The sequence below is a fragment of the Nannospalax galili genome, unplaced genomic scaffold (assembly GCF_000622305.1).
Source record: "Nannospalax galili isolate Female #2095 unplaced genomic scaffold, S.galili_v1.0 scaffold634, whole genome shotgun sequence".
Classification (NCBI taxonomy): domain Eukaryota; kingdom Metazoa; phylum Chordata; class Mammalia; order Rodentia; family Spalacidae; genus Nannospalax; species Nannospalax galili.
The window spans coordinates 803,742-819,693 of record NW_008336853.1 but is presented as its reverse complement, the minus strand read 5'-3'; the positions used below and the strand labels follow the sequence as shown (position 1 = coordinate 819,693).

The 15,952-nt window shown below is 45.6% G+C and overlaps 1 protein-coding gene across 2 annotated transcripts in view; it reads right to left on the bottom strand.

Moving 5' to 3' along the window:
• Wbp2 (WW domain binding protein 2) overlaps nt 1-365 on the bottom strand; it is an 8,705-nt gene extending 8,340 nt beyond the window's left edge. The window contains exon 1 of one of the 2 annotated variants that reach the window (XM_008831375.2): nt 143-365. In XM_008831375.2, the coding sequence (XP_008829597.1) occupies nt 143-201 (59 nt within the window). In that variant the 5' untranslated portion in view covers nt 202-365. The remainder of the gene's footprint in view (nt 1-142) is intronic. The other variant, XM_008831376.3, reaches the window with a different exon arrangement.
• Nucleotides 366-15,952: the final 15,587 nt, after the last annotated feature.

The window sequence follows — 15,952 nt, the reverse complement described above, 5'->3', positions numbered from 1 at the left end:
CGCCCCGGGCCGTTACCCCCGCCCCTCACCGCGCTCAGTCAATTTTCTTCTTCGAAGGTTCCCCCCACCGCCCACCGCCCACCGCCCTCAGCCGCTGACACCCGCCCTTCGATTGCTCAGGATTCTTCCGCCCTGTTTTCACCTCTCGGTGTTGTTGACGATCACTCCGCCGCCCTCCGAGTGATTCTTGTTGAGCGCCATAGTGTCTCTGCCAGGGGTCCCGAGACTCGCAACGCTCTGCGCCTGCGCAGCTCTTCAGCCCGCCTCTAGTGGCGTCGTTTGTATTAAAGCCAGCCAATCACAGCTCCTGAGCGTAGGCTAACCCAATCACCTGATCCCGGATGTCACGTGGTAAGAGTTTACTCTCACTCCCCGCCCCCCCCAAGTTCCGCCTGCATCACAAACAAGCAGAAAACTACAAGTCCTAGCAGGCAACGGTCCCTCAACTTCTGTCTCTATGTTGAGGGAAGAGAGCATTCTGGAACTTGTAGTCTTCTTGACTATAGGCCAGACTTGCGGTTCTATTTGCATAACCAGGAGCGTCTGCACACTTCAGCGCTCCCCACCTCCTCAGAGGGATGGATAAACAGTTTGGCTCTTCGTGCCCGAGGTTACCAGCAGAAGGAATGTGCCTTAAACGTGGTGACATGATGTGTAGAATGTTAAGTCACTTAATGAGACGCTTTCATTCCCCCAACAGACGTTTATGGAGTACCTGGTGCATAGCTCGCCCTTAGACCTGACTAATCACTGCGACTTGCAGATGAGCGCAAGATGCGGTCTCTTCTAGGGTTGACTGGCACAGTGGGCGCGAACTTTTATCACCTCGAAGCCAGACCTGGTGTGAGCCCGTGGGGGGCGGAGGCTGGACTCGGCGCCTTGGCCTACACCCCTACTTTGCACTGTTCTGGGAGACAGGGTACAACTGACGCTTGCACCAGTTGGCCTCGCGATGGCGCTGATTCCATCTCTAGAATGTACTGGCTTTCCAACTAGCCAGCCTTGCGAGGTGCACGCTGCCAGTTGAAAAAGCAAGACCGGGAGAAAAACTGAATGGAACCACAGTGTGAGATGGGCAGCCAGGTAGGACTTTGAAAATAAGACTGACTCATTTCAGCTTGTGACCCAGCACTGGGTGTCTCCACTGCAGCTGTAATTAAACTCCACGTCTGAGGTGTATCTTGCACAGAGGGAAGGAGATTGTGGGAAATACTCAGGCCACGGTAGCATCCCAATGTATCCCTCATCTTAGGGGACCAGAGTTTGATTTTAAGCAGACAGCTTATTTGCTGATACGGGGCTGCCCACCCTTTCCATCCACCAGCATAACTTAACTTCTGAGGGAAATTTCCTTCTTGAAGGACCAAAAGCTGGCATGCTTTGGTAAGGAGATCCTGGCCTTGCAGAACAAGTGTAGTGAATTAAGGATGCTTATGATGAACCTTGGCCCGTGTAGTTAGATTATTGTTTGTATATGCAATTTACGTATCACTTAAAAAAAGAATAAAATCTCCCAGCACTCAGGAGGCAGAGGCAGGTGGACTTCTGTAAGATCCAGTTCAGCTTGGTCTACATAGGAAGTTCCAGGCCAGCTGGGGCTATAGGCAGACCCTGTTTCAAAATGAATGAATGAATGAGAGGAAAGAAATAAATGAAATAAGGAAGGAAGGAAGGAAGGAAGGAAGGAAGGAAGGAAGAGAAAGAAAAAGAAAATGTTAGCAGGACATGGGACCTCACACTTTCACACCTGTAATCTCAGTACTTGGAAGGTTGAGGTAGGGGGATTACCACAAATTCAAGGCCAGTTTGGGCCACATGGTTACAGACCAACCTGGTAGCAGAGTGAGACACGAACTCAAAAAATTAAAAATAGGGGACTGGAGAGAAGGCACAGAGGTTAAGAGCACTGGCTGCTCCTCTAGAGGACCTGGGTTTGGTTCCCAACACCCACATGGTGGCTAATCATTCTTCCCTCCAGTTCCAGGGGCTCTTCTGGCTTTTGAGGGCATTACACACAGAGGTGCACTTATATACATGCAGGCCAAACACACACATAAAAATAAGTTTTAATAGTAGTAATAATATTGTTTTTAAAGATTTATTATATGTGTGAATATTTGCCTGTATATATGTATCTGCACCACGTGCATGCCTGCTGCCCACAGATAGAAAAGAAGGGTATGGGATCCCCCAGAGCTGGAATTACGGATAACGGTGTACTGCCATGTGGGTGCTGGGAAACAAACCTGGGTCCTCTGCAAGAGTAGCAAATGTTCTTTAAATGCTGAGCCACCTCTCCAGCACCATAAAAATAAATCTTTTTCTTTTAAAGTAAAGTTCAGTTATATCTGATGATATAGAAAGATTAAGATCTCAGGACTGGAGAGATGGCTTGTTGGCTAAGAGCAGTGACTGCACCCACATGGCAGCTAACAACCGTCTGTAACTACAGTCCCAGGGGATTTTGATGCCCTCTTCTGACCTCCACCAGCACTGCACCACACGGGTGCACCTACCTACAGGCTAGCATTACACTCATATACGTAAAATAAAAATAATAAATTTTTTGGGGGCTGGAGAGATGGCTCAGTGGTTAAGAGTACAGACTGCTCTTGCAGAGGACGCGGGTTCCATTCCCAGCACCCACATGGCATCTAGGAACCATCCTTAGCTCTAGTTCCTGGGGAATCCGAAGCCCTCTTCTGACATCTGCGGCATTGCACGACAGGGGTGCACTCACATACATACAGACAGTACACTCATACACATAAAAGAAAAATAATAAATAAAATATTAAAAAAACATTAAAGTAATAATAAAAATAAATATTCTTAAAATAAAAACACATAAGGGATTGGAGAGAAGAGGTTAAGAGCACCTGCTGCTCTTGCAGTTCGTTTCCTACAACCCACCATCAGGTGACTCACAACCACCTGTAACTCCAGCTCCTTGGGACCCAGTTCCCTCTTCTGGCCTCTGCAGGCACCTGCACTCATGTGCACCTATCCACCCAGAGACACATACATAAATAAAAATAATTAATCAACAAAGAAAGGTTTACTGACAGGAGGGAGATTGTCAGGCAGACATCTCAGGAACTGAGTTTGTAAGAAGAGACAATATTTGAGAAACACTGAAGCCACCAGTTCTGCCTCTTGACCTGAACATTACAATGGACATAGAAAATTTATGAACATCCTTATTTTGGTCAGTTTCCAACTGCTGGACTTGATAAAAGTCAAAGTATGATTTCCATGAGTGGATGCTGTTTTGGTCTAGCTAGGCCTGTTTCCTGATTTACAAATCTGTTATCCACAGATACAGATATCTATGGATAGAATAACTGTATCTGCTTTCTTTCCTTTTTTTTTTTTTTTTGGTCTTTTTGAGACAGGGTCTCCTTGTAGCCCCAGCAGCCCTGGAACTCACCATGTAGGCCAGGCTGGCCTTGATCTCAGAGATCCACCAACCTCTGCCTCCCAAGTGCTGGGATTAAAGGTGTGGGCCCTCGTACCCAGCCTAAATTACAATTTCTTGGATTACAACTTAAAATATTAGCCAGTTATGGTAGTGCATGGCTATAATCCCAGCACTCAGGAGGCTCAGGCAGAAGGATTGTGAGTTCCAAGCAGCCTGGGTAACATAGGGACATTGTCTCACGAACAAACAAGCATACAACTTTAAATATTAATAATAAACTTCAAAAAGAAGGAAGAAATCCACCCACCCATGGGTATGCAAGAATGACTCTCAAAGGACTATAAGAGGGAAGTTGGGGGCAATTGTCCATCCCCTGCCCAACCACACTACCCCCTAACTCTTTTGCCAAACATGGAATTAAGAGGCAGATCCTGGCTTTGTAGGCCTCAAGCTTATACAACTTTTGAGGCCTTCTTGAAGAAACACAATGCAGTATTCTGAATACACATCCACAAGGCCACACTGGGGCCTCCTGACAGGAAATGTTACAGAGAGGAAGTCTCGGTGTTTGAGAGATAACAGGCTTAATCGCCTAAAAAGTTCAACTTCGTAAGTCTTAGAAAAACAGATGACCATATCATGCATTGCTAGGAGCCCTCCCAGGCCTTGGTTGGGGCTGGTCGTTTCCAGGTCTCAAAGTGAGAAACACCAGTGACAGTTCATTGTTGAACCAAATCAGCAGCAAGAAGGCTCTGGGGTCCAGATCTCAGAAAGCAGCTTCTCCTCTCACCTCCCACTCCCACGATGCTTTTTTTAGTAATGTAGGATCTCCCTTAGCTGTGCTTGTATCTAGGCGATCACTTCCTGAACAGTGTGCTTAGGGGGAACAGATATGCAGGAGATACTAGCCAGGAGAGCGGCTGAGGTGGCTGGGTCCCTGAACGCGTCCCCTCTTGATGTCCAGAAGTTATATCTCTTTGCTCCAGGGAGACAAATATTTGTGAGGAACAGTTGATCATTTCTGGGGCTGAAGAGATGGCTTGGTTGTTAAAAGCACTTGCTGTTCTTGCAGAGGACTCAGATTCTGTTCTCAGCACCCGTATTGGGCTGCTCACAACTGCCTATAACTCTAGCTCCAGGGAGCCAATTCTCTCTTCCAGCCTCTAAGGGCATCTACACAAATGTGTACACACACAATACACACCCTCACACAAAGACACATAATAAAATGAGTCTAATTTTTTTTGATAATTTTTAAAAAATTATATTTATTGGGGCCAGAGAGATGGCTCAGCAGTTAAGAGCACTGGATGCTCTTGCAGGGGACCTGGGTTCAGTTCTCAGACCCACATGGCACCTATGAACCATCCCTAACTTCAGTTCCAGGGGATCTGATGCCCTCTTCTGACCTTCATGGGCATTGCATGACATAGGTGTATTTACATGCAGGCAAAACACTCATACACATAAAGTAAAAATAAATCAAAAGAATTTTAATTACTTTTATGTGTTTATTTCAGTGTGTACATACACACAGCACAGCAGAGGCTAGAGAACATTTTGTGAGAGTCACATCTCCCCATCTCTCCTTCCACCATGTGGGGCTCTGGGTTCAAACTCCTTTACCCTATGAACCATCTCATGGGCCACAGTTGATTATTTCTAGGTATGTTGTGACATTAAAAAGGTTGATAAGTAGTTTACCAAATGGTAGGTTCCAAATTGTTAAAAGAAAAGATTTCTTTTCTTTTCCTTTTCTTTTTTTTGAGACAGGGTCTCCCTGTAGCCATAGCTAGCCTGAAAGTTGAAACTTGCTATAGAGACCAGGCTGGCCTTAATCTCATAGAGATCCACCTGTTACTTCCTCCTGAGTGCTTGGATTAAAGGCATGCGCCACCACACCTGGCTTATTTTTATTATTTTTAATTATGCATGTGTGTGTGTCAGTATGTGGTTATGTGCACATTTTAAAATTGCATTTTATTTGTTTATGTCTATGTTTATGCATGTAACAACTTGTGGGATCTGTTCTCCCTTCCTCTATGTGGATTCTGAGGATTTAAACTTAGGTCACCAGGCTTGGTGGCAGGCACCTTTATTGGCTGAACCATCTCACTGGCCCACTTTGCTTTTTTGTTAAACAGACTGTCTCTGTAGCCTAGGCTGGCCTTGAACTAGAATCAGTCCTTCTGCCTCAGACTCCTGAGTACTGGGATTACCATTCCTGGTTCAGAAGTCTGAGGTCCTTCTTTCTTTTTTCCTTTTTTTTTTTTTTTTTTTCTCTCTCTCTTTCTGTTTTTAATGTCTGCAGGTATTTTTGCCTGCATGTTTGTAAGTGCACCATGTACACAATGCCTGCAAAGGCCAGAAGAGGGCACTAGATTCCCCCGGAACTAGAGTTACAGACAGTTGTTAACTACCTTGTGGGTGCTGGGAACTGAACCCAGGCCCTCTGCAAAGCCAGTCAGTGCTCTTAGCTCCTAAAAGGCCCCAGAAGTGTGCTTTCCTAACAATGACTGCTACAATTCTGTCCCTCTGTGGGGAACCCCAGAACCAATCCCCTCATTTTGTGACAGGTACTCCACTCCTAGCTAATTGCTGTTGCTCTAATCCCTCAGAAACAACAGCTGCTACAGAGCTGATTCTGGATTCTTTTAGTTCATACCTGACCAAAGGTCTGCCCTCCTCTTCTTCTGGCTGGGCCACCATCCTGTGGCTCCCGGAGGTTTGTGCCTACTGGTCCCTACACATTAGGACGCACTGGGCTTTAGTGAAAAAAGTTTCTGGAGACAATACTGGTCCTTGTTGTGTGCTGCTTGGGAAAGCCTCCCTGTCAGTTTGGTTCTGAGCACATGAAAACATCTTGCTGTAATTTTGCATGCAAAGGGGACAGCTCCTGCTGGGCCAGTTCTTTGTTTTAATTTGTTTTGCTATGGAAGTCAGGCTGGCCAGCCTTTTCAGCCAATTCTAAGATTGCCTCTTAGAAGGGACATTTTATTATTAATTTACTGATTGTTTTTTTGAGATGGGGTCTTGACACGTAGCCCAGAAGGCCTGTAACTCTTGTCTATCCAAGGGCTGGTATTATAGGCATCCACCACCCCGCTCAGTTTGAAAGAGACATTTTGTAGGAATAGGGAACTTTCAGAAAGCCCCTGATAGGCCAGAGGTCACTGGGCTTCTGACCAAATGACTGCTGAGTAGGTGGGTGGATAACTGATTTCCTAGAACAATTTTAATCCCAATCAAACTTGTCTAAAATATTTAAACATTTTATCACAAATGTTATTTTCCCAGAAGAAGACTATGGATTGCAAAAGCTAAAAAACAAACAATAAAAACCCTTGCCCTAAGCCAAGTTTGGAATTTTTTTCCCTTTTTCTTTCTTATTATTGTTTTTTGGTCATTGTTTGTCCCTTAAAAAAATGGAGGGGGCATAATTTTTCTTTTGCAACATAAATTCTAAAATTTTCTGTTTTGTCATTTTAAAAAGTGCTATTGGCTATGTACTTAAATTGACTTTTATGATCCTTAACTTGAAAACCCTAGGGTCAGAAGTTTGGGCAGGGGGTGGGGTAGGTGGGATGGGGGAGGCTCTAGAGGAGAGGATGTTGTGAGGGGCAGGGTCCTGCATCCATCCAACTCCTGGAGCTAAAGCTCTCCCACATTGTGGTCCAAGGATAAGTTACCCTGAGTAGTTAAACCAGCATGGCTCGTTCTCAACTTCCTGGTGGCAGGATCGTCGTAGCCTCATTTTTCATGTGGTAGGAGTGTCAAAAGGCCTGTAGTTTCAGCACTTGGGAAGCTGAGGCAGGAGGACCATCAGTTAGAGTCAGTTTAGGCTAAGCAGTAAGGCTCAAAAAAATTTTTTTTCCAAGATCTATCTGAGCAGCATGTTAAGTTGCAAGCCTGGGCAACTTAGTGGGACCCTATCTCAAATTAAAAAATATAAAAAGGGTGGAGGGGCAGGACTGGAGAGATGGTTCAGTGGCTCTTGTAAAGGACCTGAGTTCGAGTATCAGCACCCATGTCTGAGGGCTCACAATTGCCTGTGACTCTAGCTCCAGGGGGATCTAATGACTCTGGCACCTGTATTTATGTGTACATACCCCACACAGACCCACACATATACACGTTATAAATTTTTAAAGAGATGGGGATAGCCGGGCGTGGTGGCGCATGCCTGTAATCCCAGCACTTGGGAGGCAGAGGCAGGCGGATCTCTGTGAGTTCAAGGCCAGCCTGGTCTACATAGTGAGTTTCCAGGCCAGCTGGGGCTACAGGGAGACCCACTTCAAAAAAAACAAAACAAAACAAACAAAAAAACAACACCCCCCCAACCCAAACAAACATAAAAAAAAAAAAAAGAGAGAGAGAGATGGGGATATAGCTCAGTGTTAGAGTGCTTGCCTAGCATGTATGAAACCCTGAGTTTAAATCCCTGGTGATACACACACACACACACACACACACACACACACACATGCATGCACAAAAGAAAGATAAACATTCTTCTTCTAGTCCTCGGGACAGTTTTATGGGTTCTCCAATTTTTTTGTTGTTGTATGCTTTGTTTTAAGGCAGGGTCTCATGCAGCCCAGGCTGCCCTTGAACTCCCTATATAGCTGAGGATAGCCTTGAACTCATGATCCTCTTACCTCTACTTCCTGAATGCTGGGATTAAGCATGTGCCACCATGCTCCATTTTGACTTTTTTCTTTTTTTGTGACAGTTTTTCAGGGTTTGTTTTTTTTTTTTCGGTCTTTTTGAGACAGGGTCTCCCTGTAGCCCCAGCTGTCCTGGAACTCACTATGTAGACCAGGCTGGCCTTGAACTCACAGAGATCCTCTGCCTCTGCCTCCCGAGTGCTGGGAAGTGCTGGGATTAAAGGTGTGTGCCACCACACCCGGCCAGTTCTCAGTTTTTAACTCATGCTGTCCTTGAACTGTGAAGCTTCTGCCTTTGCCTCCTCAGTGCTAGAATTACAGGTGCTCATGTGTTCTCTAACAGACTGACTTTAGGGCTGGTAAAATGCAGGCTGCCAGATTCTCAGCAGGCATAAGGGCCCAGGCCTTTGGGAGCCAAAGCCTGCTGGATGTGTATAGCTGGGGCTAGAAGAGGCAACATGACAGGACCTATAGAAGGGCAGGGAGTGCTTTCAAAGCCTCAGGTAAGAACAGAGTTTGAGGGATGCTCTGGTGGTCATGATTCCTCTCTTGCTTCCACATAGCAATCCTAAGAGGTGGTGTATGGGTTGTATCCTTGCTGTGGTTTGGGGTGAGTCAAAGTGTCCCATCAGGAGACAGAGATCACACCAACTATTTGGTTTGTGTGTGTGCGTGTGTGTGTGTGCGTGTGTGTGCGTGTGTCTGTGTGTTTGTGTCTGTGTCTATGTGTCTGTGTTTGGGTATTTAAACATGTGTGCATGGAGGCCACAGGCATAAGATCCCCCTGGAGCTGCCTGATATGGGTGCTAGAACAGATCTTGGGTCTTCTGCAAGAGCAGTATGCACTCTTTACCACTGAGACATCTCTCTAGCCCCCAGCTATTTATTTTTGGTGTGAAGCAGGGTGTCCTATAACCAAGGCTAGTAAAACTGTTATGGGGTTGAGGTTGGTCTTGAACTCCTTAATCCTCCTGCCTTTACTTCCCAAGTGAGAGATTACAAGCTTGTACCACTAAGCCTGGCTTCACATCAGCTAGTTGAACAGGGAGAATATACAGTTGAGAATAAACCAGGAGCTGGGTGTGATTGTGCATATCTCTAATCCCAGCAGATGCAGGAAGATCTTGAGATGGAGGCCAGCCTGGACTATTACAGGAAGGTTTTGTCTCACTGCAGCCCCAACAACAGAAAGAAAAAGTAACAAAAGAATTAACTATTAGGTATGTTACTATATGCTAACTAGGTAACTGAAAAGGAAAAAAACAAAAATGATTCTAAGGCGTCATAAAGATAGTAGTTACCAAGCTGGGTGCACACCTGTAGTTCCAGCGCTTGGGAGGCAGAGGCAGGCAGATCTCTGTGAGTTCAAGGCCAGCATGGTCTACATAGTGAGTTCCAGGCCAGCTGGGGCTACAGAGAGACCCTTCTCAAAAAAGACCAAAAAAAAAAAAAAAAAAAAAAAAAAAAAAAGATAATAGTCACCACATGTTAAGACTAGAAGACCAAAGGAAAATGTCAGAATTACTACAATATAAAGCCTCAAAGGAGGAAGTTCAGGAGACTAACACTTAGTCCTGGAAGGGGAGGGTATCTGGTGTCTCTAAAATAGTCAAGGAATAGGTTTTCCAGGGACTGGACAAGTCATAAACAGGGTTCAGCTGCCTCTGAGGAACAGCACCTGCCCAGGGGAAGGTCTGGTAGGTAGTAGTGAGCAGATCAGAAGCAGTAGCTCTTCCCCAACCCCGCAGGCCTTTAGCACCCCTCCTTGGCACAGTGTGGCAGGAAAGGGTGATGGAGATCTGGGGCTGGGGCCGGGCTCACAGGTTTTCCACCATAGCTTCACGGAGCAGTTCAGGGGCTGAATTGTGACACACACCCCCACTCAAATTCATGAACTGGAGTCCTGGACTCCTCATAGTTGAACCTTATTTGGAAACAGGGCTATTAAAGACATCATTAAAAGATGAGGTCATTAGGTGAGCCCTAACCTTAGGTGATGGTTAATCTCAATTGTTATCTTGATGAGCTCTAGAATCACATAGGAGATGAGAGTCTGGGCATGCCTGGGAGGGAGGGATTCTCTTATTTAGGCTAATGAGGTGGGAAGGCCCATCTGTTGTGGGGCACCATTTCCTGGGCCGGGATCCAAGACTGTATAAAAAGGAGACAGAAACCTGATCATGACCACTTATCACTCTCTGCTTTTTAAAATTATTATTCTTTTTTTAAAAAAATATTTTGTTTGTTTGCTTATTTATTTATTTATTTATTTATTTATTTATTATTTATTGTCTTTTTGAGACAGGGTCTCCCTGTAGTCCCAGCTGTCCTGAAACTCACTATGTAGACCAGGCTGGCCTTGAACTCACAGAGATCCACCTGCCTCTGCCTCCCAAGTGCTGGGATTAGAGATGTGTGCCACCACGCCCAGCTTATTTCTTATTTTTATTTTATGAGTGTATTGCCTGCATGTATGCGAGCACACAGAAGAGGGCATTGGATTCCCCTGTAACTGGAGTTAAGGACGGTTTGTAGCCACCGTGTGGGTGCTGGGAATCGAACCCGGGTCCTCTGCAAGAGCAGTCAGTGCTCTTAACCGCTGAGCCATCTCTCCAGCCCCTTAAAATTATTATTCTTAAAAAATGTTCATTTATAGGCTGGAGAGATGGCTCAGCACATACGAGCACTGGCTGTTTTTGCAGAAGATCCAGATTCGAATCCAACACACACATAGTGGCTAACAACTGTCTGTAACTCCAGTTCCAGGGGATTTGATGCTCTCTTCTGTCCTCCACGGGCACTGAACGACATGAGTACACTTATGTACATGCAGGCAATACATGCATATACATAAAATAAAAACAAAACAAAAAAAATCTAAAAATTCTTGTTTATTTAGTGTACATACACGTGTGGAAGTCGGAGGACAATTTTCAGGAGTCAGTTCTCTCCACCACATGGGTCTTAGGAATGGAACTCAAACTCAGTTTTGGAGGCAGCTTTACCTGCTGAGCCATTTCATCAGCCCTCTTTCTTTTTTTCTTTCTTTTTATGTATTTTTATTTTATATGTATGAGTGTTTTGCCAGCATGTGTGTAAGTGCATATGTGCATGCAAGGCCTGTGGAGGCCAAAAGAGGGTGTTGGATCCCCCTGGAAATGGAATTACAAATGGTTGTAAGCATGCTGGGCGTGGTGGCACATGCCTTTAGTACCAGCCCTCAGGAGACAGAGGTAGGTGGATCTGTGTGAGTTCAAGGCCAGCCTGGGCTACATAGTGCATTCCAGGTCAGCTGGGGCTACAGGGAGATCCTATCATCAAAAAGACCAATAATAAAAATAAAATAAAATTTAAAAAATAAATAAAACGAATGGTTGTTAGCCATCACATGGGTGCTGAACCCAGGTCCTCTGCGGGAGCAGTCAGTGCCCTTAACTGCTGAGCCATCTCTCCAGCCCCGAATTGGACTGTTTTTAAAAACAAGTTTTTGGGGCTGGAGGGAGATGGCTCAGTGGTTAAGAACACTGGTTGTTCTTGCAGAAGACTTGGGTTCGAATCCCAGCACCCACATGGCAACTAACAACTGTCTGTAACTCCAGTCCCAGGTGATCTGACAGCCTCTTCTGACCTCCGTCGGCATTGCACGACATGGATGCACTGACCTATGTGCAGGCAACACACACATACACATAAAATGAAAAAATAAATAAATAAAAATAAAAACAAATTACATTTATTTATTTGTTTATTTATTTGCAGGTACATATGTGTATGTATGTGGAAGTCAGAGGACAACTTGCAAAAGTAAGTTCTCTCCTTCCACTATGTGGGTCCTGAGAATTGAGCTCAGGTCATCAGGCTCAGTGGCAAGTGCCTTTACCAACTGAGCCATCTTGCTAAACCAATCTTTTCTTGTACTTGAAAGTTACAGAATTATTCATATCTGATATGCTGAGGTTTTTTTGTTTTTGTTTTCTTTTCCCTTACCCAGTCCATTATCTTCCAAATAAACCAATGAAAGAAAGAAAACTCTTGGTAAGCCTCCACTTTTGGCTGTTTGCTGTTGGCTGAGCTGAGATGGTTGCCGTGTGAGGTGGCGATGTGGACCTGAGCTATTTCAGGACAGGGCCTTTTTTGGCCACGGGTATTTGAGGAACACAAGTTCCCTGCCCCTTCTTCAGAAGGTAAGGCCAGCACATGGTGCAGGCTCTTTCCGTTGCTATGGAGATGGGCCCCACCCTTGGGCTCCCAGCCTGGACCTCTGTTCTGTCCAGTTCCAATTCCCTAGTCACAGCTGCAGAGTTTGTTCTGAGTAATTCCTCATGGAGGAATGTTTATGCGAAGCTCTGCTGTCCACCTCCACTTTGGTGCCTCAAGACTCCAGAGCTGGAGAAACACCTCTGTAAGGGAGCTGCAGGGCAGCAGGCACCAGGGGAAACTAAGGCACACAGAGAGGCTTGGTGGGACATGCCTGTGGTTGCAGGACCCAGGAAGATTGAGGCAGGAGGATTGCTGCAAGTTCAAGGACAGCCTGGGCTATACACATGCAGGCACATAGTTAGGCAATGATTGAAGTGATTTTTTTTTTTTTTTGAGACAGAGTCTCATGCAGCTCAGACTGGCCTTGAACTAGCTATGTTGCCAAGGATGACCTTGAACTTCTGATCCTCCTGCCACTGCCTCCAAAGTGCTGGGATTACAGGTGTGGGCTACCACACTAAGTGTATGTGGTGCTGAGGATTGAACCCAGGGCCTTGTGCATCTAGACAAACAGTGCACAAACTAAGCTGCATCCCAGCCCTAAAGTGGAAACTTTATTTTTTATTTTATTTTTACTTACTTATTTTTTTTGTGTGTGTGTACACATGTAAGTGCTCATGTGTTGAGGCCAGAGGTTGCTATCAAGTGTGTGTTTCTCAATCACTCTTCCCCTTTCACTAAACCTAGGCCTCACTGATTTGGCTAGACCGACTGGCCAGCGAGCCCCAGGGATCGATCCCCTGTCTCCACCACCCCCAGCCTGTGTTTATAGGTGTGCCACTGTACCTTGCTTTTTATGTGGGTGCTGGGGATCTGAATGTAGGTCCAGCACTTTACCAATTGAGCTCTCCCTCAAGCTCCTGAAGTGGGACTTTTGATTCCACTTTTTTTTTTTTGGTTCTAGGATAAAACACATTACCTTTACCATGCTAAGCACACACTCTATCATTGAACTATGCCCCTAGCACAACTTTCTGGTTCTAGAACTTAAAATTGTTCTTCAATACAGGGGGAAAAAGGGGGGGAGGGAAGAAAGGGGGAAGAAAGAAAGAAAAAGGCTGGGGATGTAGCTCAATTAATACCATGCGTGAAGCCCTGGATTCCTTCTCTAGTACTACCTAAGCCAGGCATGATAGCACATACCTGTAATCCTTGAACTCGGAGGTAAAGGCAGGATCAGGAGTTCTGGGTCATCCCAAGCCGGTGTAGGAAGTTTGAGGCCAGCATGGGCTATAATGCAACCCAGTCTCCAAATGAAAACAAAAAAATACAATAAAAAAGCAAAGATAAAGTAAAACACACATGGAACTGGAGATGGCCAGGAGTTAAGAGCACTGACTGTTCTTACAGAGGACCCGGCCCTGATTCCCAGCACCCACATAGTGGCTAACGGTCACTGGTAAATCCAGTTCCAGAGGATCCGATGCCCTCTTCTGACCTCTGCAGGCATTGCACAACATGGTGCACTTACACACATGCAAGCAATACATTCATACACATAAAATAAAAATAATAAAAAGTATTTAAAAAACTAAAACACATACATAAAGTATCAAAGAATAGTCCCTGCTTGTCTCAGTGCCCTCAGTGCTGGTCCTGTGTACAGCTGAGTCTGTGTTGATGGCATGGGTTCCTGGAACCTAGCCTTCTCTGAGGGTGCTTGGGAAGGACCCTGAGAGTCTCCATGCTGAGCCTGCAACCTGATGCTTTTCTTTTTTGGATTCATTTATTTTTACTTTATGTGTATGAGTGTAATGCCTGCATGTGTGTAAGTACACCCATGTCATGCAATGCCCTTGGAGGTCAGAAGAAGGCATCAGGTTCCCCTGGAACTGGAGTTATGGATGATTGTTAGCTGCCATGTGGGTGCTGGGAATAGAACCCAGGTCCTCTGCAAAAGCAGCTAGTGCTCTAAACCACTGAGCCATCTCTCCAGCTCATTTATTTATTGTTTATTTTATTTTATGTGTATGACTGTATTGCCTGCATGTGTGTAAGTGCACCCGTGTTGTGCAGTGCCTGCAGAGGTTAGAAGAGGGTGTCGGATCCTCTGGAACTGGAGTTACAGACAATTGTAAGTTGCCATGTGGGTGCTGGGAACTGGACCAGAGCCCTCCGCAAGAGAAGACAGTCAGTGCTCTTAACCACTGAGCCATCTCTCCAGTCCCTGATTTTCTCTTTTAGTTTGATGGTGTAAGGGATGGAATGTAGGGCCTCTTACATGCTAGGCAAGTGTTCTACTGCCGAGGAGCCATTTCTCTGACCCCTGTCCTGAAGGTCCCATGCATCTACCCAAAGCGATGACTGTAAGGATAGGAAATGGCTTTCTCTTCCAGATTCTTGCTGTTGGTACTGCATGGCATAGGGCTATGTGTGCTAAGTGTAGGGCTGAACAGAACAACGGAACAGTGATTCTGCAACTAAGTCCTGTTTTTCTCCCAGGGCCTACAAACAAGCTCCAGCTAAGTAGAGCTGTCTGCAAACCTCAGACACACCCTGATCAGCCCATCTTCCTGGCCAGGCCCTCCAGCTGAGCCACAGTCTGCCTAAGTTCATTCGTTCTGCCTGGGAGGGGAGAAAGCAAGTGTTCCTTGGGCTTGGGAGAGGATGGAAAAGGACAAGAAGAGGACTGTGGGCCTCTTCTCTCCTGGAGTGCTGGGAGGAGGGCAGTTAGGACTGAAGGACCCAGCAGTCTACAGCTGCCAAGAGGGAGCAAGGCTGACGTCCATCTTCAGCTGCTTGTTGGAACTCTGGAGCTTATTTTCCCACAGAAACAAAGCTCAAGTGGAGGTTGGCTCCCAGCCTGGCCCGAAGGCGCTGTATTCAACTCACAGTGCCATAGTCTCAAACCTTCCCTCCACCATTGTCTGGGACTGGTAGGGGCTCTGGTGGGAGCTCCCGAGACCATAGACCCTCTGGCACTTCTGCCAAGGTTCTGGGGCTGTGGGAATGGGGGCCAGTAGAGGACATATTTCTTTTTTTTCTTTTTTTTTCTTTTTTGGTGGTGCTGGGGACCTAACCTAAGACTTCTTGTATGACAAGCACATGGTCTATCACTGAACCACATCCTCCATGCAGCACACTGAAACCATAGAGAGAGTACCCTTGGCTACTGTCTAGGTACTTAGGCTTTTTAATTTATAAACGGTAATGGGGCCAGATCTATAGTTCTCTAACTTTTTCTCTTTTGAATAATTTCTCATGATGATACATACCTATAAGTGCTCAGGAGTCAGAGACAGGAGGATTGCCAGAGTTGGAGGACAGCCTGGGCTGCAGAGTGAGACCTTGTCTCAAAAAAAAAAAAATGGGGCTGGAGAAATGGCTCAGCATTTAAGAACACTGAATGTTCTTGCAGAAGACCCGGGACAAGACCCAGGTTCGAATCCCAGCACCCACATGGCAGCTAACAACTGTCTGTAACTCCAGTTTCAGGGGATCTGACAGCCTCTTCTGTCCTCCTTGGACACTGCCCGACACGGGTGCACTTACCTACATGAAGGCAATACACGTATACACATAAAAATAATAAATACAATATTTTTTAAAAATTAACAAAAACAATTTTTCAAACAGTCTTTTGCTTTTATTTTGTTTGTGTGAAA